Source organism: Vulpes lagopus, chromosome 2 (genome assembly GCF_018345385.1).
Source record: "Vulpes lagopus strain Blue_001 chromosome 2, ASM1834538v1, whole genome shotgun sequence".
Taxonomy (NCBI): domain Eukaryota; kingdom Metazoa; phylum Chordata; class Mammalia; order Carnivora; family Canidae; genus Vulpes; species Vulpes lagopus.
In genome coordinates, this window is record NC_054825.1 from 16,574,945 (window position 1) to 16,598,379 (window position 23,435).

Genomic DNA, 23,435 nt, shown 5'->3' on the forward strand with positions numbered 1-23,435 from the left:
TTAAAATATATTTGCTTATATTTACATTTATGTAATAAATAATAAATATAAACAAATATAAATATATGAGATATATATTTATATAACAAATATAAAATTTATTTATTTTCCACACTTGTATTTTTTTCTTAAATAAAAGTGACAGGCTCTTTGCAAAAAAAAAAAAAAAAAAAGAAAGAAAGAAAGAAAGAAAAATTTGAACATTACAGAAATGCCTCCCCCACATGGCCAACCTTGGTCCTACTTCTCAGAGATGATTCTTACTGAAAAAATAGCATTATCAAAGCAGGAGCTGCATAACCAAACTTGAGTACTCACTGCGTATCAGGCAGTGGACCAGGTGCTGTACATACATCACCCATTTAAACCTCAAGACAACCTGATGGGGTAGGCATTGCTGTCTTATTAGGGTTGGGGAAATTTTGTATACATGCATATGTATATGTACACACTGGTAATTTATTTTTGCAAAAAAGGGACAATGTCACACCTACGATTCTGCAACTTGCTTTTTTCATTCTTACTATATTGTGAACATTTTTTTCCATGTCTGCACATGTAGAACATCTAACATCTGCAGAGGATCCATCCAATTACACGAAGTCCTCATAATTCAGCAATCCGGAATAATTTTTTTTTTATTACAAACAATGCTCCAGTGAACGTGAAAAAAAAAAAATCCGATGTGTTGTGTGAGTACACATTACTCACACAGTAGGACAAATTTCTGGAAGCAGAAACAGTAGGTGAATATGCCCACATCAGATCATTATGGTTGTGCATCTTGACCTGATACAATGCTATATGTCAATTACATTTTAATAAAACAAAGGAAAAACCAGATTCTTCAGTCTAGCTTAAAAAAAGAAACAGTAGGTAAGAATCTTTAGACAATCTGGATAACAGATCTTTATTTGAATGTGACTTCTATCTGCTGAAGGTCTTTTCAAACCTAAGTCCAAATACAAAGTGAGGATCAAGACATCTGTTTTTCAGAGCTGGTTTTAAATTCTTGGTTCTGCCACTAAATAGCTATGAAATTGGGAACCACAGAAGAAATATCTTATTATTATTACTATTATTTTTTGACATACTATGGCACAACAGAGTGATCCAGCAATTCCATACATCATGCTCTGCTCAACACGGTAAGTGCAGTCACCATACAATGTTACTGAAGTATTATTGACTTTATTCCCCAAGCTGTATTTTTCATCCCTGAGATGTACTTATTTTGTAACTGGAAGTTTGTACCATTTAATCTCCTTCTCTTTCTTTGCCCGTGCCCCGATCCCCTCCTCTCTGGCAACCACCACTTTGTTCTCTGTATTAATGAATCTGTTTCTGTTTTGCTTGTTTTATTAAACATTTGGAGCCTTGACGTCTTCCTGCACAAAATGACAACATGGTAAGATATATTTTCTGAAGCTTCCTTATGCTCCAGCTTCCCCATATTTGATTAGTCCTTTCACTCTCTACCTTTGTTTTTCTGCATATGTGAAAAGATTTGATGTTTTTGGCCTCGTAGGATCAATTAATTAATTAATCAATACGTTAAGACCTTTCAAATGTAGTAGCGCTAAGTCGTTGCCTTAATTACTCATAGAGAAAACAGATCTTTGCTGCAGATGACCTACTGCTTTGACTTCTAGAATAGTTACTGGGCCTTTAAGAAAACAAGATAATTACTGAGTCCAAGATGCCACTCAGCATTTTGCACCATGGGCATGACAAGTAGTGGGAAGTGTTTGGGAGGGCTGATACGGTATCGCTTCTCTTGGGAATCTTGTCTTCCTGGAATGAGTACTTCCAACTCTATGTTCCCTAACAAAGAAGGGATTGTGTGGACCACAACTTCAGAGAACACACAATGCATTTTAGATGAGGGACTTACCCAATCTCTGTGGTGTGTGGGACAAAGTCTGAGATAAAAAGGCCTTACATTTCCTCTGTGTTCCATAGTCATTCTCCCCTTTGGCTCTCTCAACATCCCCGATGCAACAGCCAGAGAGGTGAGTTATTCCCGCTATTAGATATGGATGCAGAAAATCAGAGAGGTGTGCTGACTCGCCTCATCTCACACAGAGGTGTGAGGTGGAGCCTCTGCAGAGTCCAGGGCCCATCCTTGCTCCTCTGTGGTGGGTCCTAGCATGCTACTCTCCAGTTCCTTTATGCTGATTCTTTTTAATGGCTGGAGTCCTCTTCAGTGTCCTCTCCAGTCCAGACTTAACCAGTTTTAAGGGTTCGTATTTTAAGGGGCACATGCAGGGTACAGCATGGAATTTCTCTGAATTTGGGATCCGGCCAATGGTGAGTTTTATTTTCTAAAATACAAATAAGAAGGAAATCAAATGACTAAAGATTATCCATAGGATTGTTTGTTCTCAGGCTGTCCTCATTAACACCCTTTGAAGCTGGCTTTGAAGAAAAATCCTATGATGAACCACAATATCTAGGTCAGAGGAAGCCAGGATGAGCTGTATATTCAGGTGAAAGATTATTCCCTGGGTGGTCACTGGCCTGAGTCTTTTTGGTAGATTCCAGAAAGCACCGATGATGCCTGATGGGCCCAGTTGCACCAGGAAACAAAAGCCTCTTGAAATAGAAAATACAGATGAAACCATACAAAACCAGCCCCTGAAAAGATTGGGGGAAAATTGAGGTTTGATGTGTCTCTTGTAATCTAGCATTTCCTCCTTTTTTTTTTTTTTTGAGATTTTATTTATTTATTCATGAGAGACAGAGAAAGGCAGAGACATAGGCAGAGGGAGAAGCTGGCCCCCTGAGGGGAGCTTGATGTGGGACTCGATCCCAGGACCCCAGGATCACACCCTGAGCCAAAGGGAGATGTTCAACCACTGAGCCACCCAGATGCCCCTCCACCTTTTTTTTTTTTTTAAATACAAACCCCTTCTCCTCCTCCTTTTAAAACCTCACATGGCCTCCTCTCGGTGTCCCTATTCCATCCCCAAGCCAAACTCCTTGCCTCTCAACTGTAGCCCAACAGGAGGGAAAGTAGATCTGATTGGTACAAATGCTCTAAAACAACAGGGGCCCTTGGCTGCCCCTCCTTTGGTTCCACAATTCCCTTCTTCCAACCTTCTTTTCAATCAGCTATTTGGATTTTTAAAAAGAACTGGATATCCATTTTAACATAAACAATAGTCAGTAATGGTAGAGTGGGAAAGAAGTTTTTGACCTGCCAGATAACCATGTTGGCAAACACCCCATCTTTCTCCATAGCATCTGATTGTGATCCAGTAGAAAGGGGTAGGTGGAATCAGCACAGGAGATAGACTGTCATTCCCTCCCATGCAAGTGACTCCACAGTCTAGAAAGGCAGTCTTGATAAACAGCAGTCAGTGATGCCCAGGTGGAGTTCCTGGATTTGCTCCCAGGCAAAAATTCATGTTTTGACTTCAGAGCTGATGGCCGGATCTTTGGGTGGGAGTAGTTTGGTAACTTTCAGAAGATTCTATTGAACCCTTGGCCCCAGTGTGAGTTTCTGGCAGAGGAAAATTTTTATAGTCACCTGATTGTTGGACTGAGCCCATGAAACCTAGTTCTTTTCCAAACTCCAACTTGGTCTTCAAAACCCAAGACAGACACTACCCTTCTCCAAGACACTTTTCTGGCCTTCCTCAAATAGATTCACTCCTTTTTTTCTTTCTGGTGCTGTGGCCCTCTGTTCACATCCTAGAGCACACACTGTATAGTAACTAGCACATAACATGCCTGTTTGATTCATAAGGTGTGAGCTCCTCAAACTTCAGCTGAAGCCACTTATTTTGCTCTAGGACTTAGCCCAGGATCCAGCATACAGGAGATATTCAATAAATGGCGAATAAGTGACTGGATGAAGGAGTGAGTCCTTGCTTTGCCACTAACTAGTTATATTCCTTAGAAATTCATTCATCCTTGCTGGCTTTTCCCATTTAGGTAATATGGATAACACCATTTGTTTAACCAATGAGATTATTGTATAATGCAGAAGAGATAACACCTATAGATTCATAAACTCTCAGAGCTGGAAGAAATTTGAGAGACCTAACAGAGTGGTTTTTAGGAATTTTAAGCAAAGGAAACATTTCTTCAAGGAGAGCTAACAGAGCCAACATAGAAAACAGATAAATGATAAATATAGATTGTTTTCATTGAAGTCTTTCATATTTTCGCCTTCCTCATCTCTTCCTCAACTCCTTGTTCTCTTACAAGCCCGGGAAACACGGTTTGAAAACCAACTATCAGGCGCCCAGGTGGCTCAGTTGGTTAAGCATCTGCCTCAGTTCAGGTCCTGAGCCCATGGTCCTGGGATCCAGCCCCACATTGTGCTCCCAGCTCAGCAGGGAGTCTGTGCCTTTTCCTTTGCCCCTCCCCCTGCTTGTGTGCACACCCTCTCTGTAAAATAAATAAATAAAATCTTAAAAATTAAAGAAAAGAAAACCATCTTACTGTAGAAAAAAAAAAGCCAAAGCCCAGAGGAGAAAGTGATTTTCCTAAGGTCATGTGGCATGTTAAAAATAAACATAGGCCAGGGAAGGAATCTGCCCCATGGAGACCCTACTCATAGGCAGAGTCATGGCTAGGCCTTTGAAAACATACATCATTAATACGTACCCACACATTTTGTTTAATTCTTACAATAACTGTGAGGGAGGTATGGTGAGGCCCATTTCTCAGATGAGGTGTCTAAAGAGTAAAAAAGGTGACCCTGGCCAACATTCTCCAGCCAATAGTTGGAGAAGTAAAAGCAGTAATGCTATGGAGCACCTAGTGGGTGCCAGTCCCATTTGTAAGCATGTGACAGATATTATCACACTTAATTCTCCAAAGAGTATTATCCTTACTCCCAATTTTGCAGAAGAGAAAGCCAAGGCACAAATTGGCTAGAGGAGAAGAAACACAAACCCTGAGCCAATGTGATTCCCTTGCAAGTTCCTTCTGCCATCTTCATGCTGTGTCTGAGGTCTTGGATCCTGATGGTTAGTCTCCTACCTGGGGGCCCTCTCCAGATACTACTATATGTGAAAGAATTTTGAAAAGTTTCTAAAATAACATTGTGTGACTTACATGTATTTATGTATACTGTTCAGATTCCACCCAAGACTTTGATCTTATTCCCAGCCGGGGCTGGTCAGCAAGACTCACCTCCTTCTTGACAGACCGGCTGAGAAATAAGGAGGCCTCGTCCAGGCTCTGGGGCTTCAGATCATTCACGGCCAAGAGGTGGTCGCCATGAGAAAATATACATCCCAGGCGTGGGGGACCTTGCCACTGAGCCACACTGCAATGGGACACAGCATTCAATGCAAGTGTGAGACTGTGCTCACAGGACGCAGAATGGGGTTCCCTCATTATCATCATCAGCTTCTTCAGCCATGTTGCACCCTATCTGAGGCCGACAAACTCCCACCTCCACTTTCTCTCATTACTCTCCCCTTCCCCTGGACTTCTATTGCATGGTGGGAACACCCACTTATTTTATATTTCAATAACATGCATTTTATATTTGCTTGTTTATGTGACTGTCTTTTTTGCCAGGCTATGAGACCCCAGAAATCTAGTGCTACCTTCAAAAAAAAATTTATAGCTATGTAATTCCAAGTAAACAGAAGGTGTTTAATAAGTATTTATTGAGAGTGAGCACATGATGATTATACAATGACTATCTAATGAACAATAAAGGAACTCATGAATGGGCAAGCTCAGGTACAGAGAAGTCTATAGTCTCAGTCAAGTATTAATTGAGCCTCTGAGAGTATAGGGAATTTGGAAAAGTTGAAGACGGTGTTTCCTGCCCTCTTATATAACTTGTCATCCCTTTACATTAAAGGGATTTCTTGCCTTGTAAAAATGCAATCTTCCACCAAAATAAATTGCAAAGTTTAAAAAATGATGTACAATTACGTAAACGGTGCTGATTTTAAGAAAATTCTCTCTTTCGTATCTGTCCTTGACCAACTGGTATCTGGAAGTCTTTGACCTTGGTCCACCCTTTTCTTTTAGACCTTATATCCTTGTTGACTTCATTAATGTCATTCATTTATCGGATAATCACTGCTCATTGATTGGGAATAATTTCCTTGGGCCATACCTATTCCTTTCTGCTTTTCCTTACTTTCAAAGAATCAGACACTTGCTGCTGACTGTACTTGTGGGTCCTCCTATCTGCAACCCACTTCCCAGCTCCAACAGCAACACCCTTATTTCTCCCTCAACCAAAGACCTCTGGTGATCACAGCAACACCACAGTCCAAGCTCTCTGTTTTGCCACATACAGAGTTTCAAGATATAATTGTCATCTCCCTATCTTCCAACTCCTCAGATCTCCAACCTACCATATCCGTCCTGCAGCTTCTGTGAGAGTGAGATAATTGATGATGTCAGAAGGAGAAAGGAACACATTTAGTTTCTCCACTTGGTCTTCATCAGGGATGTTACTATGAGATAAAATGTGAAAGGCACATCAGGAAACTGTCTCTGGCTCTAAACTGTACTTTCTGAGTATACTTTGGCCTCCTACACCTAAGTTGGTATTTTCCAGTTTAAGATTGTCCCCTAAATTTGGAGACTATGAATTTGTTACTCATTAATGCCCTCACACCCCTCTTGGAATGTGGTAGTGGATGGCAGACAGTGGTGTAAGAAATGGACTAAGTTTTTTGTTTTTTTGTTTTTTGTTTTTTTTAGAAATGGACTAAGTTGATTATATATCACATCCATCTGCTCATTTCTCCATAGAAATGATTCCATAGAAGGCGACCCTGGAAAGAGTTAAAATGGAGAACAATCTCATCTTGGCATCACTTAAAACCTACATGTCCCCCTCCTATTCTATATCCAAACCTCATGCATTTATGTGCCCATAATTTTAATGGTAGACATTGGGTGACATGCTACCTAGTTCGGTGTGATCCAAAGTTCCAGGGCCTCAAAGACCAGCCAGGGGAGAACTTTTAGAACTATTTGAAATGCTACCCACAGCCCAGGGGACCACTTTGTTCCAGCTCCGTTACTCACTGTCCTTGGACACCACATCAGAGAGAAAGGGAAGCTGGTCAAAATATTGGCTGACTTGGAGATTTTTAGGAACTACTTTAAAATTCAAACTCTGAGTAAAAAAAAAAAAAGGAAGGCTGCCTTGCTCTAAGGGCCCAGAAAGTTTTAGAAATTAGAACTTTACTTGATTAGTATAGATAATTGCACAACAGTAAGTGATGCCAACTCCTTTCTGTCATTTGTGGTTTGTGCTTCCATATTGGCAGGTGGAAGGCAAGAGTCCTTTTGTGAGCCCTGTTCTTGCAAGTGAAGGCTCTCATTCTGGATCTCTGGAAGGGCCTGGGATTCCTCTTTGTTATCAGCAGACTCGTGGGATGTCTCTCTGAAAAAACTAGTGTATAAGAAGTTAATACAATAACCCTCCTTCAGCATGTCTGTTTTCAACTTCCTATGGTGTGTGAATCAGATTTCGGTAATTAGGAGTCATGTGAAAACTAACAAGTGGGCAGCCCCGGTGGCTCAGCAGTTTAACACCGCCTTCAGCCCAGGGCCTGATCCTGGAGATCTGGGATCAAGTCCCACGTCAGGCTCCTTTTTTTTTTTTTTTTTTTTTTTTTTAATGATAGTCACAGAGAGAGAGAGAGAGAGAGAGAGAGAGAGAGGGAGAGAGGCAGAGACACAGGAGGAGGGAGAAGCAGGCTCCATGCGCCGGGAACCCGATGTGGGATTCGATCCCGGGTCTCCAGGATCGCGCCCTGGGCCAAAGGCAGGCGCCAAACCGCTGTGCCACCCAGGGATCCCCCACGTCAGTCTCCCTGTGTGGAGCCTGCTTCTCCCTCTGCCTGTGTCTCTGCCTCTGTCTCTCTCTTTCTGTGTGTGTGTCTCTTATGAATAAATAAAATCTTAAGAAGAGAAAACTAACAAGGTCTTCAAGTATGTGCCCAACCCTCAGAATCACAGAATCAAATTCAACAAACTTCCCTTCTGAAATGGATATGGAGGCAAAATAACCCTTTACAGTGGGAGGGCATGGAAGGCAGAAGTGAGAGCGTGAGACATAAATTCAGAATAGAAAATAAGTTCCCAGGGGGACAGAATATGGCCTGAGGAGGTCACTAAATGGCTCTCAGTGGGTGGAGAAACCATTCTCACTTCTTTTTGTGTTGGAATTATGGAATAATGTGTTGAACTTGGTCTATGGTAATGCTTCTTTATATTAATATATCAACAGTAATTGTTCTATAAAAGTGCATTAGCTAAAATCAATTTTAATAAGATGGCAATTTTAGGGGTGCCTGGGTAGCTCAGTCAGTTCAGCAGCTGTCTTTGGATCAGGTCACGATCCCAGGGTCCTGCGATCAAGCCCTGAGTTGGTCTCCCTGCTCAGTGGGGAGTCTGCTTCTCCCTCTGCCTTTCCCCCTTGCTAGAACTCTCTCTCTCTCTCATAAATAAATAAATAAATAAATAAATAAATAAATAAATAAATAAATAAATAATTTTTTAAAAAAGAATCATTAGGGAAAAAAAAGAACATGGCAATTTTACCTACCAGGATTTCATTGACATGTAATGATGCTCAGTTCTCTCAGAGAACTGGTCTGGACTACCAGGTTCAGGAGATTCACCAGAATCACTGGAAGCAATAAAAGAATCCAACTACAGACAAGAGGAACAGGTGTAAGGATGCAAATCTACCAATAATCGATACCTTTTTACCCCTTCCATGATGGTGCTGGGCCCTGAAATAGTAAGTACATCCACCATTGGATGAACAGTGGTGCTCATTCTTGGAGACTGAATTGGCAGAAGTTCTCCAACGCAAAGTCTGTTTTCTCTTTCTGGTTTCCCCCAATGCTTCCAATACGGTGTTTTATCAGACTACGTTGCTATTTAGTTTTCCATTTCATCACTAGGCACTTCATGATATAAACTCTTTTTCCCAACCAGTGCTACTGTAGAATCATGTCACCTGGCTGGGTCAGAGGCTCCCACAAACACAGAGCTGGCCTCAGGCTATTCTGCTCACAGGCTAGCCAAGTTGCTTCAAGGAGCTGTAAAGGTCCTAGCAAATATTGGCCCCAGGAGGCTCTCAACTAGCCCCTCATAGCTAGGTCATTGCGGGGGGGGGGGGGGGGGGGGGGGGGGGGGGGATGATTGCTCAAAAACCCTGAGGGCTTTTAACTGCCTGCCCAACAGATCAATCATTAACCCATAATTGGAAAAATCCATTTCGGTCAAGCCAGTCTTCCCGCTGCTCCCCTGTGAATGGTGGGCTTCCAGAGCCAGCTTTCATGCTACTGGCTTCACCTGGAGTGCCCCCTCTCCTCTGGCCTTGTGAGGCCCCACAGCCCCCTCTGACCACCTCAGCCATTGCCAATCTCCTTCTTCTCTGAACTTCTACTGCATCGTTTTGTACTTAATTTTGGGGGGAGTATTTTTTCAATGGTTTTTCAGCTTTGTTTCCGCTGGCCTTCTGTCTGGAAATCACCTCGCCTGCCTTCCTTCCCTCATGCCCTGCACGCATATTACAAGCATCTCTCTTCAGCGCGGGGCCCTTTCTGTCTCGTATGGTGGCTGGCTCCTGTTCAAGCGTCAACACTGTGAGCACGTCACCTGGGCCTGACTCATTGCTCTGTGCCACTGAACCCAGCCTAGCGCCGCCTCAGGAACAGCACACAGCAGGGGCCCAGCAAATATTTGTGCAAGGAATGAAGGATTAATGGAGGGAAGGGGTTACCTCCGAAAGAATACTTTGAGGACTGATATAATGACTCTCTTCTTCTGTATCTTCAGTAGTTCCTGACAAGAAGTCGTGTGGTAAATGAGCTTGTCTGAGTCCTGGAGATTTTTTTCCCATTAGATGCTGAATGAGGAGATGGAGACAGAATTAATTCTTTTCTTTTTTCTTCCTTCTCTCCTTTCTTTTTTTCTCTTTCTTTGCTTTTTTGCAGGGGACAGAATTAAACCACATGCTCTCTGGAAAAGCCGTAATAGATTAATTGTGTTGGGAAAATCAGAGAATCTTCCAAGGTTACATGCAGAAGCCCACACAACTTGAACTTGCCTCTTGAGTCTGGGTCACCTTGATGATTTAAAAATTTAGCCCATCATTCAGGCTTTTCTGTACCCTTGGGATCTGAAACTCAGAACAAGTGGTTCTTTCTGGTGGGAGTAGGGGGCAGTGTTCTAAGGCAGGAAGCTCTGGAACAGAGGCCCCCACCCCCACCCCCACCCCCACCTGCTTAGTTCTCACTCAGTGCCATCTGAGAAGGTAATTAGCCCGTGGTCAAGGCACCACACCTTTCCTCTTCCTGCTCAATATTCCCCTTTTGTGTTCTGCTCACATACTTCTATTGTTTCCATAGCAATGCAATTTGCTAGGTGTTGATCATGTGATAGTATGAATTATAGTCTTCAAGGTAATGTAGGTTCAACTAGTTACTGCCTTCCCTCCACAGTAGCTACAAAATACACTACTAAAGCAGCTGCTTTGCATGCCAGGGAAATTGTTATAAGTACAACTTGATTCTTCTAAGAACAATGCCTTAGAGCAGGGGGGTTTGACAAGATCTTGAATGTGCTCTAAGAAGTCCTTGAAGGAAAGTGATTTTAAAACATAATACTTTCAACTGTGTCCATTTTTCTAGGGCCAAGATCATGAGGCTAGACCAGGCTGAACTAGGGAGGAAGAAGGGTTCCCACCTAATTTCAACAACAAACCCCAACAAGGCAGACGATAATCTTAACTGGGACTGGTTGAAAAAGCACTGAGTTCGAAGACAGAGTGTGAAAAAAGGGCAAGACGACCAGCCATCTTATCTCTAGGCAGAAGGGATATCATGAGTGAAAAACAAGACATAATTTACTGAAAAGAGTTCTCTTTTGCAACCCATTTCCTACAAATACCAAATGAGGTGTTTGGCCTGGTGAATTTGATCTGCTGCAGAAAGCTTTTAAAATAGTTGGAGAGCTCCCAACTAGATAAAATAGGAGGTTATGCCATATTAAGATGTGCTGGGGGCCCAGGGAGGAGGGAAAGTCAGTGGTTACATCTCGAAAGGACAAGATGGTATCCATAGCAGAAGAAAAAAAACAAACAACCAAACAACTAATCGGCCCATTTATCCAAACTTGGAAAGATTACAAATCTGAGAGAGCAGAGAGTATCATCACAAGTCATCTTCAAGGGCCAGATGTCCTTTTTTCCCCCCCTCAAATGGATTTCATTAGAAGATGAAGTCAGAGAGAAAAACAAGATCAATCTGGGTAAATGAAGGAAATTAATAAGAACCTTGATGTTGGGCAGCCCAGGTGGCTCAGCGGTTTAGCACCACCTTCAGCCCAGGAGGTGATCCTGGAGACCCAGTTTCGAGTCCCATGTCAGGCTCCTTGTAGGGAGCCTGCTTCTCCCTCTGCCTGTGTCTCTGCCTCTCTCCCTCTGTCTTCCATGAATAAATAAATAAAATCTTTAAAAAAAAGAAAGAAGAACCTTGATGTTACCCCAGAAGTATAGGTTGTGTGGCAGAAAACAAGTGATGTTTCAGGAATCTCTTTATAGGAGTAATCTGTGCCCTCTGTGGTAAAGTGAAACCAAGGTTGCCAGGTAGGCTTTGGGTTAGCTGGAAAGTTCTCCACCCCACACGCCCAGATGCATGCAAGAAACACCTAGAATGAATGAATACATTTCGAGGTAGTCAGGGCATGCAGGAAGGCTCATTCACCGTATAAGAAACAGACTGAACATAATATCAACACTAGAGCTAAACATCATTCTTTGGTGCTTTGGACTCAGAGGAAGGTGTCAGATACATCGTAAGAATTTTGAAGCATGAGCTGACCCCCAGGCAAAGCGTCCTGATTGGTAGACACAAGTCTGATTACCACATCCGGAAGACTGTTTCTTGGTGTCTGACAGCCTCGGGTGACAGCCTCTAATGTGCTGGAGAGATTAAAGAGAGGGCTGGGGTCTGAAGAGGGCCTTTTATCACCCGATGAGAATTTCTCCTGCTTATGGAAAAGGAATATTGCAGTCAGGGCATGATCGATCTCTCACCTGGAATTCAACAACAGCCTTGTTGAGGGGCTTCCTGCCTCCAGTCTTTAACCACTAACATTTATACCCCCCAGCCAGCCTTCTGGAACTCACTAAGACATGACGTGATCATGCCTCTCTCCTATTTCCAAACCCTTGAGGACTCTCAGCCGGGCCTGCAGACGCCCTGAGTTTCCCTCTACCTGTCTTTTTAAGCTTATGTCCCTCTGCACACCGCCCCTTGGCTCTAATCATTTGAATTGGCACGTTTTCTAAGTTGTTCAATGCTTATGATGAAAGCAGAGGCCAAGGGAGAGGGAAGCCAAGGCATGTCTACCAGTGGATTCAAAAGGCAGCCGTTATGCACCTTGCATGACAATCATGGCAAGTACTATAGTTTCGGCCACTCTTGAAAAAATGCCACAGTTACCTTTCGCTCCTCCAACCCCAGTAATGAAGATTGGAAGTGTCTGTATTTTTAGGTCTCTTGCAAAACGACAAAAGTATTTTTTCCCCTACTCTTAATCATAAAAATAACAAGGCTGTACATTCTCTCACTTATTTATCCCTTGTGTTGAGGCCAGTTGCTAAGGAGGAAAAGAAAAAGCTGCCATTGTGTCCCCGTGAAAGGGGTGGTGTTCACTGTTATTTCATTAGTGATGTAGAGTCACCTCTGTATCCTGGCGTGCTGCTTCCACATCCCAGCAGAACGAAGACACGAAGGAGACCCAGTCTTTAATCTTCTCCCTGTTGATAGGAATAAATTCTCAGCTGGCGTGTGGCAACAATAGCACCTGTGCTCCTTTTGAACCAGAGAAGGGCTCTTTTATTAAGGTTGGAACAGGCCGTGGGAGCAAGTACCAGGGAAATAAAGATTTTTTTTTTTTCCAAAGTAGCTTAAAGGACCCACTGGCTCCTCACCACCTCCACATTTGCACACTAGAATTAATCTTCACGCCACCTCTGTGAGGAAAGCTCAGGGAAATGGGAAGAACACTGGAAAATAACAGTAATAATCATAGGGTTTGGAGCTCTGGGCTTTGACACTGATTTCCTTTGTGTTCTTAAGCGGGCCCCTTAACCTGTCAGCGCCACTTTTGTGTAGCTATCCAGGTGTGCCTCCCTTTGGGGAACCATGTGTTTATGAAGAAGGTGTTGGAATGAATTTATATAAATCACATCTTCTTTTCTATTGACTTTTCATGACAACGTAAAAAGAGAGCTTTCTGCCTTGAGCTTCGTCGGCAACAGATCAAGGTTCTTCGCACTTTGGTGTTAGCTTGCGCTGCCTCCTCTGACAGCTTCCTCCCCTGACCTTAGCCTCTCTGCCAAGCAGCTGATCATTTATAACGGATCCATTTAAGGCACCTTTGCTAGCACCAGGACATCCCCTCTTAAAAACTAAAGACCCCTTCAGGGATGAGCATTGCCCCTCCTGAACACAGGGAGCGTGGGCAGATAATCTGTGTATTGGGTTGGGTTTCTTTTTCTTTTTTTAAGATTTATTTGCTTTTTTAAGAGAGGGAGAGGTAGAGAGCAGGGCGGTAGGGGGTGGGGGAGGGAGACAAGCAGACTCCCTGCTGAGCAGGGAGCTTGATCCCAGGACCCTGAGATCATGACCTGAGCTGAAATCAAGAGTTGGATGCTTCACCGACTGAGCCGCCCAAGTGCCCCTGTGTATTGGGTTCTTTTACATGAGATGCATCTGGGGTGATGGTGGTAGGGTTATGGGTTGAATTGTGTCCCCTCAAAGTTTGGATATTGAAGCCCCAACCCCCAGTACCTGAGTATGTGACCTGATTTGGAAATCGGCCTGGGTTATTGTAGATGTAATTAGCTCAGACAAGGTCATACTGACCTCCTAATCCAGTATGACAAGCATCCGTATAAAAAGTTTGGATGCAGAGACACACACACAGGGAGAAGGCTGTGTGAACTTTACGGTTCTGCCACAAGCCCCGGAACTACCAGAAGTTAGGAGAGAGACCTGGAACAGACCTTCCCCAGAGCTTCAGAGGGAGTGTGGCCTTGTGACACCCTGCTGTCAGATGCCTAGCCACCAGAACAGAGAGACAACGCATCTCTATTGTTGTTTTTAAATTTGTTTCAATTTATTTTTTATTTAAGTTCAATTACTTAAGGGGCACCTGGATGGCTCAGTGGTTGAGTGTGTGCCTTTGGCTCAGGCTGTGATCCCCAGGTCCTGGGATTAAGTCCTACGTCGGGCTCCCTACGAGGAGCTTGCTTCTCCCTCTGCCTGTGTCTCTGCCTCTCTCTGTGTGTCTCTCATGAATAAATAAATTAAATTAAAAATAAATTCAATTACTTACCATAGAATGTATTATTGGTTTCAGAGGTAGAGGTCAGTGATTCACCGGTCTTATATAATACCCAGTGCTGGGGATCCCTGGGCGGCTCGGTTTGGTGCCTGCCTTTGGCCCAGAGTGTGATCCTGGAGACCCGGGATCGAGTCTCACGTCAGGCTCCCAGCATGGAGCCTACTTCTCCCTCTGTCTCTGCCTCTCTCTCTCTCTCTCTCTCTCTCTATGTCTATCATGAATAAATAAATAAAATCTTAAAAAAAAATACCCAGTGCTAATGACATCATGTGCCCTGTCCCCCGAACCCCCTTATTTCTGTTGTTCTAAGATACCCAGTTGTGGTGTTATGGCTGCCCTAGGAAATGAATACTGTGACTTTTCAAGGTATTTTGACAAATAATGAAGACTGTCAAGATGGTGTTGAACAGTATGTGGCTCTGGGCTTCTGTTCAAAGTATGTTTATTGTTTATTGGTTTAAAATGTTTTATTTGTCAGGACGCCTGGGTGACTCAGTGGTTAAGCGTCTGCCTTTGGCTCAGGGCATGATCCCAGAGTCCTGGGATTGAGTCCCACATCGGGCTCCCTGCTCAGTGGGGAGCCTGCTTCTCCCTCTGCCTGTGTCTCTGCCTCTCTCTGTGTGTCTCTTATGAATAAATAAATAAAAATCTTTAAAAAATGTTTTATTTGTCTGTCTTTTTTTATTGTGCACATGGGAAATATTCTGTGCTATCTTACCACTTACCTGTCATGGCCAATGAGGAAATATTCCCTGTTGGTGGTTCTGATGGACATCACCTCATCAGAGCAGCATTTAAACATTTTATGTACAGATTGCATTTTTTCATGGCTACTTATGCCAACTTCTACACTGGAATTTCTGTCAGATATAGACATAGAGTATTAAACATTTAAACGTGAGAACTAATGTTTTATATTAGGTTTCAAACTGAATAAAATTTAGATCTGCTTAATCGACATTTTGGAGGTTGTCTGATAATTTTAGATAAAAAGTTTAGATCTGGTTTGTCACTGATTGAAAACATTTTGTTCATCCTCAAACTTAATTCAGAAATTCTTTCTTCATGTAGATTCTTTGTTCTACAAAGTATCATGTTTCCTAATTTTCTTTTTGTACATAATTTCTGAAAGAGAGGACAAAAAAGCCAAACTAAATGCTTTTTGAAAAATCCATCTTGGCTTTATGAAATGATGATTTTATCTGCTCTCATCCATAAATTAAGTGAATTGAAACTTTTTGTAACTAGATGCTTATTAATTAATAACTTATGAACTACAGTATACAATACAAAATAGGTATTTAGCTATGTTTTACTCAAAACGTTCATTTTAGCTTCTTTTCAGCAACAAAAATTGTAAGTGTGAAGCCTTTGTTTTTTCCAGTCATTGATTTAGATTTCAACTTGCATGCACCTTTTAGTATTTACGGTTATAAACGGTTTTCCCGATTGGATACACACCGGTCAATTTCAATGGATCCTCGGTGATGTTGGTTTTTGTAATAGGAAAGACGAAGACTCCTTTCCCCACTCTTTGAAAGAATGAAAAACCGCTTTTTCCAAGAAGACTGAAAAATGAAACCATTTTGCATCTTAGTTAAATCTCAGAGGAAGAGAAAGGATTTAAAAAATGTTCATAAGCCTGGTGGGAGGCCTGTTAAATCATGGTGAATACTTACAGCGGAGAAGAAAAGCTGAGGAGGTGGTGATTTAATAAAGTAATCTTGTTTGCAGACTTCATTTTCATAATAAAATGTAAATCGTTTGCCTAATAAAAGAAAGTGAACAGACTCAGTTTGTTCCCTGTAAATTGTGGAAAAGAACTGCTTCAATTGGAAAACACTATTTACCTCTGGAAAGGTCTTCAAATTATTCAGTTATGAAAAAGGACATCTATAATAGGATAGGCCATGAAAACAGAAAACCAAATGACCAACAGTGTTCTTATCCATCCACATCCAGGACCTTGCTTCAGATGACATGTAGCAGCTCTTTAATGTCTAGCTCTGAGTTCTGGGGGCACCGTTGCTGGCTTTCTAGATGTGAGCAAAGGTTTGTCTCTATCCTTGTTGAGGAGCCAGCCAGAGGAGCAGGATAATTCTGCTTTACCTTGGCTTAGCAAACAAAAGCAAAACCACCTGCTCCTGAAAATCAGGTGGCAGAGTGATTAAATCAGAAGGTCTCCAAAATGTTAATAGCTTCTCAGTAAGTATTGAAATTTATAGTTTTTTCCCCTGTATTTTCAAAAATGTCTTCAAGACATATGCACTCCTTTCATTAATTAGAAAAACACAATGTGGGATCCCTGGGTGGCACAGTGGTTTGGCGCTTGCCTTTGGCCCAGGGCGCGATCCTGGAGACCCGGGATCGAATCCCACATCAGGCTCCCGGTGCATGGAGCCTGCTTCTCCCTCTGCCTATGTCTCTGCCTCTCTCTCTCTCTCTCTGTGACTATCATAAATAAATAAAAATTAAAAAAAAAAAAAAAGAAAAACACAATGTTGTTAAGATAAAATTTATTTGAAAAAAAAAAAAAAACCAGCTTGGTTTTGCTTTTGCATCCAGGCTATAGTTGTAGCTTGTCCGTGGTTTTGTAAAAGACAGCCTTTACTAAAGAGTTAGAGCTTTTTTAAAAGTGAAAACAGAATAAGGATTAGGGAGCACAGCTAATGGGCACATTGTACTATAGTCTATCTAGTAATTCTTTTTTTTTAACATTTTTTTTAGAATAGTTTTTTTAAGACTTTATTTGAGAGAGATTGAGGGAGCATGGGCAGGGGGAGGGGCATAGGGAGAAGCGGACGCCTGGCTGAGCAGGGAGCCCGATATGGAGCTGGATCCCAGGACCCTGGGATCATGACCTGAGCCAAAGGCAGATGCGTAACCACTGAGGCACCCAGGTGTCCCCTTCTTAACATGTTTTTAAGTTTATTTATTTAAGTAATTTCTACATCCAGTGTGGGGCTCACACTCATGACCCTGGTATCAAGAATCACATGCCAGGTGACTTCCAACTGAGACAGCCAGGTGCCCCTAGAATCTAGTAATTCTTAGGCAGCTGTCCTCACTTTGCCTCCTTCTCCTTGCTCCAGAACTACTCTAGGTTCTCCTCACTCCTCATCCCTACACACACACACACACACACACACACACGGAAAAAGAAAAGAAGAACAGAAGGCAACAATATTGCAACTAGCTCCTCTTTAAAAATCATTGTTTGGCCTTGGACATAAATCACAGATTTATTTACTGAACAAGTATTTATAGCACAGCTCGGATCACTAAATCTCCCTGTTTCTTCATCTGTAAAATGGAGACAGTAGCACTGACCTTAGAGATTTGTGGTGAGGACTGAGGGAGTTAATGCATGGAAACCTCTCAGGACTGGGCCTGGCACCCACTAGGGCTCGCTGAAGAATAGCTCTTATGAATAAGAGAGGAAATTTTAGCTTTTATCATATGCTGAATAAACCAGTCTCTCATCTGCCTATAACATAGAGGCTCTTTGGTGGTATTAAATTTAGAGGGTTCAACAGATGTAGATATTTTATGAAAATGTGTGTCTAATAACATTGTATACAATTAACAGAATCTTTTTTTTTTTTTTAAGACGGGGAGGGCCATTGGAAGAGGGAGAGAGAATCTCAAGCAGGGTCCACACCTAGCATGGAGCCAGATGTGGAGCTCGATCTCATAATCCTAAGATCATGACCTGAGCTGAAATCAAGAGTCAGAAGCTTAACTGACTGAGCCACCCAGGCGCCACTACAATTAGCAGAATCTTAAATAAAGTAAATATCTGTGAAGATGTTGCCTTGGCTGGGCACTTCCAGGGTGTCCCCAGTATTCATACTGACTACCAATTCCAGGGCACAAGAACCCTGATGGTATTTGTTGACCATGACAATGGCATTGTTTTCTCCAGAACTTATGCTAAGGAATCGCCTTAACTCTTAGCCTTCCATCAGCCTTATGGCCTATTACTAAATCATGCCTATTTTCACTTCCTGAATACTTCAGGATCCATCCCTATTTCTCTATTCCTACCAGCACTTCCTTCAAGACCTTCAAACATTTTTAGTATGTTTCAATTCACATGAACTTGAAACCTCTATATGTTTTCCACCGTGTTTCAGTGGTGGTCCAGTTTGACCTCCCAATTCCAGTCTTGACATCTTCAAATCCGTCCTTGATGTACCCCTGAGACTAAATGACAAATATGACTGATCTAGCACTTGGGGCAAAGAGAGAATAACAGGGACTAGGTTTACAAAACAGAATATATAAAATAGTGGTTTTCAAGACACTGAGCATGGACATTTCAAGTCACTGATCCCTAAAAGACAGGAAGCAATCAAGGTGGGCCCTACTGTTCCCCTGAGAGAGTTTCCAGGCTCCAACATAGGAAAGGGGAACTGAGATGGATTTCAAAGCAAAAAACATATTACCAGGGACCAAGATCTTTTTATAATGATAAAGGGGTCAATTAATCAAGAGGACATAAAAATGCTACAGATTTATGTACCTAATAAAAGAGCTTCAGCATACATGAAGCAAAAACTGATAGAACTGCACAGAGAAATAGACAAATCCACAATAACAGTCAGGGATTTCAATATCCCTCTCTTCATAACTGATAGAAAAATAGGCAGAAAATCATAAAGATATAGTGGACTTGAACAACACTGTCAACAAACTTGGCCTGATTGATATTTCTAGAACACTCAACAACAGCAGAATGCACACCTTTCTCAAGGGCATATGCAACATTTACCAAGATAGGTCATATTCTGGGCCATAAAACCCGTCTCGATAAATTTGAAAGCACTGAAGGTTTACCAAGTATATTTTCAGAACATAATGGAATCAAATTGTAAATCAGTAACACAAAACTTTTGAGAGTGATACATTTGCCCGTTTTTTGATTGTGGTGCTGGTTGCCCAGGCATATACATATATCAAAACTTATCAAAGTATACATTTTATTTTTATTTATTTTTTTAAAGATTTTTAAAATCTATTTATTCATGATAGACACACACAGAGAGAGAGGCAGAGACACAGGCAGAGGGAGAAGCAGGCTCCATGCAGGAAGCCCGATGTGGGACTCGATCCCGGGACTCCAGGACCACACCCTGGACCAAAGGCAGGCGCTAAACCGCTGAGCCACGCAGGGATCCCCACAAATTATACATTTTAAATATGTGGTTTATTGTATATCATTTTCACCACAAAAAGCTATTTCAAAAAGTATGACCAACCTAAAATGCAAATCTAATGACACCTTTCTCTTGCTCAAAAGGCTTCAAGGATTCCTGGCCATATGAGGTCAAGGTCTGGCACAGGATAGTGCCACAGCCTCATCCTCTACACTTCCCCGTTCTACTTTCTATACTCATTGTCCTCTGACACATCCTGTCTCTAACCCACGCATTGCTTTTGTTCATGCCATCCCTTTTCTGCTCAGTTGTGCCCTTTTCCAATCTCTTTTTAAAATCCTATGCATCTTTCAGAGTCTAGTTTAAATGCCTTCTCATAAAGCCTCTCTGGATTCCCACAACTACTTACAAGCTCTTCCTCAGATTCCCATAAAATTTCACACTTATTTCATGATTCCTGTCATAACTTGGTTATTTGTGCTTATCTTAGCTTCTCAATACAGCTACTCAAATGTGTTGATCTTAACTTCCCAACAAAATCTATAAACTCACTGAGAGCAATGACCCTATTACTTAATCTGTATATCTACTGCAATATGAAGCACAGTGGCCTTACTAATAATAGATGCTTTGAATAGATATTCAAAAATACTTTTTTAAAAAAGATTTTATCTACTTATTCATGAGAGACACAGAGAGAAGCAGAGAGAGAGAGAGAGAGAGAGAGGCAAAGACAGGAAAAGCAGGCTCCATGCAAGGAGCCCTATATGGGACTCCAGGATCACGCCCTGAGCCGAAGGCAGATGCTCAACCGTTGAGCCACCGAGGCATCCCCAAAATACTTAATTTTCAATTGAATTGGATAATTTGATTTCTAAATTATTTCATCCTAAACTCAGCTTTCCTAACTACCCACCTGCAATGAACTATATGAACATGAACAAGGACCTTTGAATAATATAGCTCGAGCTACCTCTATGATAACAACATAGGCAATTTTTCCAAGTGAGAATTTCTTACTAAATTATGAAATACTCTTCAGTCTTTTCTGGGTTTTAGTACCATCTCCAAGCAACAGATGGAACATTTGGTTAATGAAAATCAGAAAATGTCAAATTTCTACATAGGTGAGCTCTTACAAAATAATTAACCAAATCCGACAGCTCCTGCCACTCTCCATACCCAGAGTCATTGTCCCAGAAATGCTGCCCATTAGCCTCACTAAACTGTCTTCTGTACCCTGATTAGCTTGGTGAGAATTGTTGGTTATTTTCAATAAAGTTTTTTACTTCGGAGAGTATACCCCCCTGGATACCTGGACTCTTCTGAGGTTTGGGTTCCATTATGGCTGTCTGTTCTCATCTGTCAAAAGGAAGAGTTAAACACCAGTTAGTCCTTAAACAACAATGTGATTCACTGATGAGTGACATGATCATGCAGCATTAGGATGGTGCCTGTGAATGTTGCTGTACTGGGTTATCAGCCTCCTGCTTTCCTTTCTGCTCCCAAAGCTGAGAGTAGCCACAGTAACAAGGACACATCCAAGCAACTTGCGTTCACATGGCAGTTCTGTCGAGGTGTTGCTTAAGTGTGACAGAAGGAGCCGTGTTCCCTGGACTTTCTCTGCTCCTGCTCCATAAGTGACTCTGACAACAAAGTCCCTGCCAGAAACAGCACCAAGGAGGAGAGACAAGAACAGGCCAGAGGGCAAGAGGCTGTGGACCCAATGCAGCTGAGAAAGCATTACTAGCCAAAAGGAAGCCTGAGATAAGCCCTTCTCCATGCCAGGAACTTGCTTTCTCCAGAGGGAAACTAAAGAGCAAGGACCAAGGCATATCCCTGTTCTCAGACTACCTCAGGTGTCTGCCAGGCTCTGGGGTGAGATTGACTCCAAGAGGCAGAGCTCCTTCCTGGGCAGCTGTGCCAGCAATCCTTTGACCCCTGTGGGGTCCTGTGAGAAGGGGGATCCCACAGGGTAAAGGGCCTCAGGGCAGGGGAGATCTGTGACATCTGGGATGTGCTGGTGATCAATTTTTACCTTGAATTAGTAAGACTCTCAAAATAGAAGGAAGCATCAAGCAGGCCAGTGCCAGGGCAGTGCCAGAAAAATGGGAGGGGGCAAAGGGCCCTTTATACTATATATATATACTATATATAACACACAGAATATGTGTTAACATGCAAAAATATGTGTTAACTGACTCTGTTACGGGGAAGGCTTCCGGTTAATAGTAAGCTGTTTGTGGTTAGTTTTGGGGGGAGTCAAAAGTTATATGTGGATATTCAACTGCATGGGGGGTCATCACCCCTAACCCCCGTATTGTTCAAGATTCATTTGTCCATGTAAATAAATGCTGTGTTTCCTACATAATATATATTTCATATTATATATATTAATTTCATATTCTACATAATGAGTCCAGTACATGTATATAAATGTGAAATCCATTATATAGGAAACCTATTATATAAATTTTGCTTATATAAGCAAAATAAGCAGAAGCTTATGTTACATAAGCAAAATTATACATGATATATGAAATCTCATTTAATTTCATATTTATTTTTATTTATAAAATATATAGATTTCACATATATTTTTACATAGAATACTATAAAACTGACATTACTTTTTCAATGGTATAATACCCATTTTACAGATGAGACAACGGTTATCAGAGATACTAAGCAATTTGCCTTTGACCACATAATTAAAAAGAAGCTGAGACGGAATTCTGAGAGTTGTCGTCTGAACCGCTTTGCTTTTCCTTCTATTTAAGAAAGAAGAATTAAACCTTTTCACAGTTCTACTTGCATTTCTTGTTTTTGCCTGCAAACAAAAAAGCCTTTCAGATTTATCTCTTTGATCTCACTCAGGAGAATGTACCCACTATCATTGCCTATAACCTGTTTATTTTAATGTCATTTGGGGTTTGATGAGTGTGATACCAAAAGATCCGATTTCCTTCTGACTTTACAGTTATGAACCAAGAACCCAAAACAGCAATTTTGCTCAAATAAAATTTCAGATTAGCACAGCCTTGAGAACCTAAGACATTCAGACCAAGCAGTACTTACTGGAAGCCAGGTGGTCACTGATTCAGTTCTCAGCAGAGTACTCCGTCCCTGGGTCTCCTGACCTTACCCCTGTTCACTCTGAGCTCTGAGTGGTAAGGTGAAAATTAAATACAATCTGTTTGAAATGTGAACCAACAGGAAGTTCCTAAACTACTACCTTAGGGCAGATTTTATGCTTGCCTTAAGCTAAAATGGAAGCTGTCGTCCTAGGGGAAGTCCTGGGCTTTCATCCTTTTTGTGGCTTGGCACAGAACTGCCCCTGGCATTCCAGCTGTCTAGCATGAAGAAATGAAAGCAAACAAATGAAGAAAAATCCCACTAGCCTTTGTTCATAGTCACAATGCTCCTTATTGAGAACAGTGTCAGCCCTGCCTTGACCTCATACATTCATTGCTGTTGAAACAATTCCTTTGCTTCCCACCCATCCATACCCTCTCAGTGTGTCCCTCCTGGGGAAAGTAGGGAGGATTCCAGATGAGGAAACAAAAGCCCGACTTCTCCAACACACTTGCACATACCAAGGGCCTCCAGATGATCTGCTTCTTCATCCATAACAGAGTTGTTATCAACAGGTGGCACAAGGCAGGCTCTCCTCTACAGCCACCCAACAACTCTTAAAAATAAGAGTTTTGGGGGTGCCTGGTTGGCTCAGTTGGTTAAGCATCTGCCTTTGGCTCTGGTCATGATCCTAGAGTCCTGGGATCAAGCCACCACACTGGGCTCCTTACCCTGTGGGGAACCTGCTTCACCCCTCCCACTGCCGCTCCCCCTGCTTGTGTGCATGTGCTCTGACTCTCTCTCTCAAATAAATAAATAAAATCTTTTTTA

General features: G+C 42.0%; 1 protein-coding gene and 1 long non-coding RNA gene across 3 annotated transcripts; one reads left to right on the forward strand and one right to left on the reverse strand.

Annotated features, from left to right (window-relative positions):
• The first annotated feature begins 1,271 nt into the window (after positions 1–1,271).
• LOC121479943 lies at positions 1,272–5,703 on the forward strand. Its single transcript, XR_005984863.1, has 3 exons — positions 1,272–1,408; positions 4,862–4,982; positions 5,094–5,703. It is a non-coding gene; the product is annotated as an uncharacterized LOC121479943 (long non-coding RNA).
• PLEKHS1 (pleckstrin homology domain containing S1) lies at positions 1,406–22,713 on the reverse strand. Of its 2 annotated transcripts, none has more exons than XM_041736055.1 (13): positions 22,608–22,713; positions 20,845–20,891; positions 16,050–16,138; positions 15,832–15,938; positions 15,096–15,230; positions 12,703–12,778; positions 11,881–12,003; positions 9,737–9,862; positions 8,549–8,655; positions 7,184–7,390; positions 6,339–6,440; positions 5,149–5,284; positions 1,406–2,324 (listed from the first exon to the last, which is right to left on the reverse strand). In XM_041736055.1, exons 2-13 carry the CDS (start codon positions 20,870–20,872, stop codon positions 2,154–2,156), a joined length of 1,407 nt encoding a protein of 468 aa, XP_041591989.1. In that variant the 5' UTR covers positions 20,873–20,891; positions 22,608–22,713; the 3' UTR covers positions 1,406–2,153. The 2 variants fall into 2 exon arrangements, with proteins under 2 accessions (XP_041591989.1, XP_041591978.1); XM_041736044.1 differs by having other exon boundaries at positions 11,881–12,006.
• Positions 22,714–23,435: the final 722 nt, after the last annotated feature.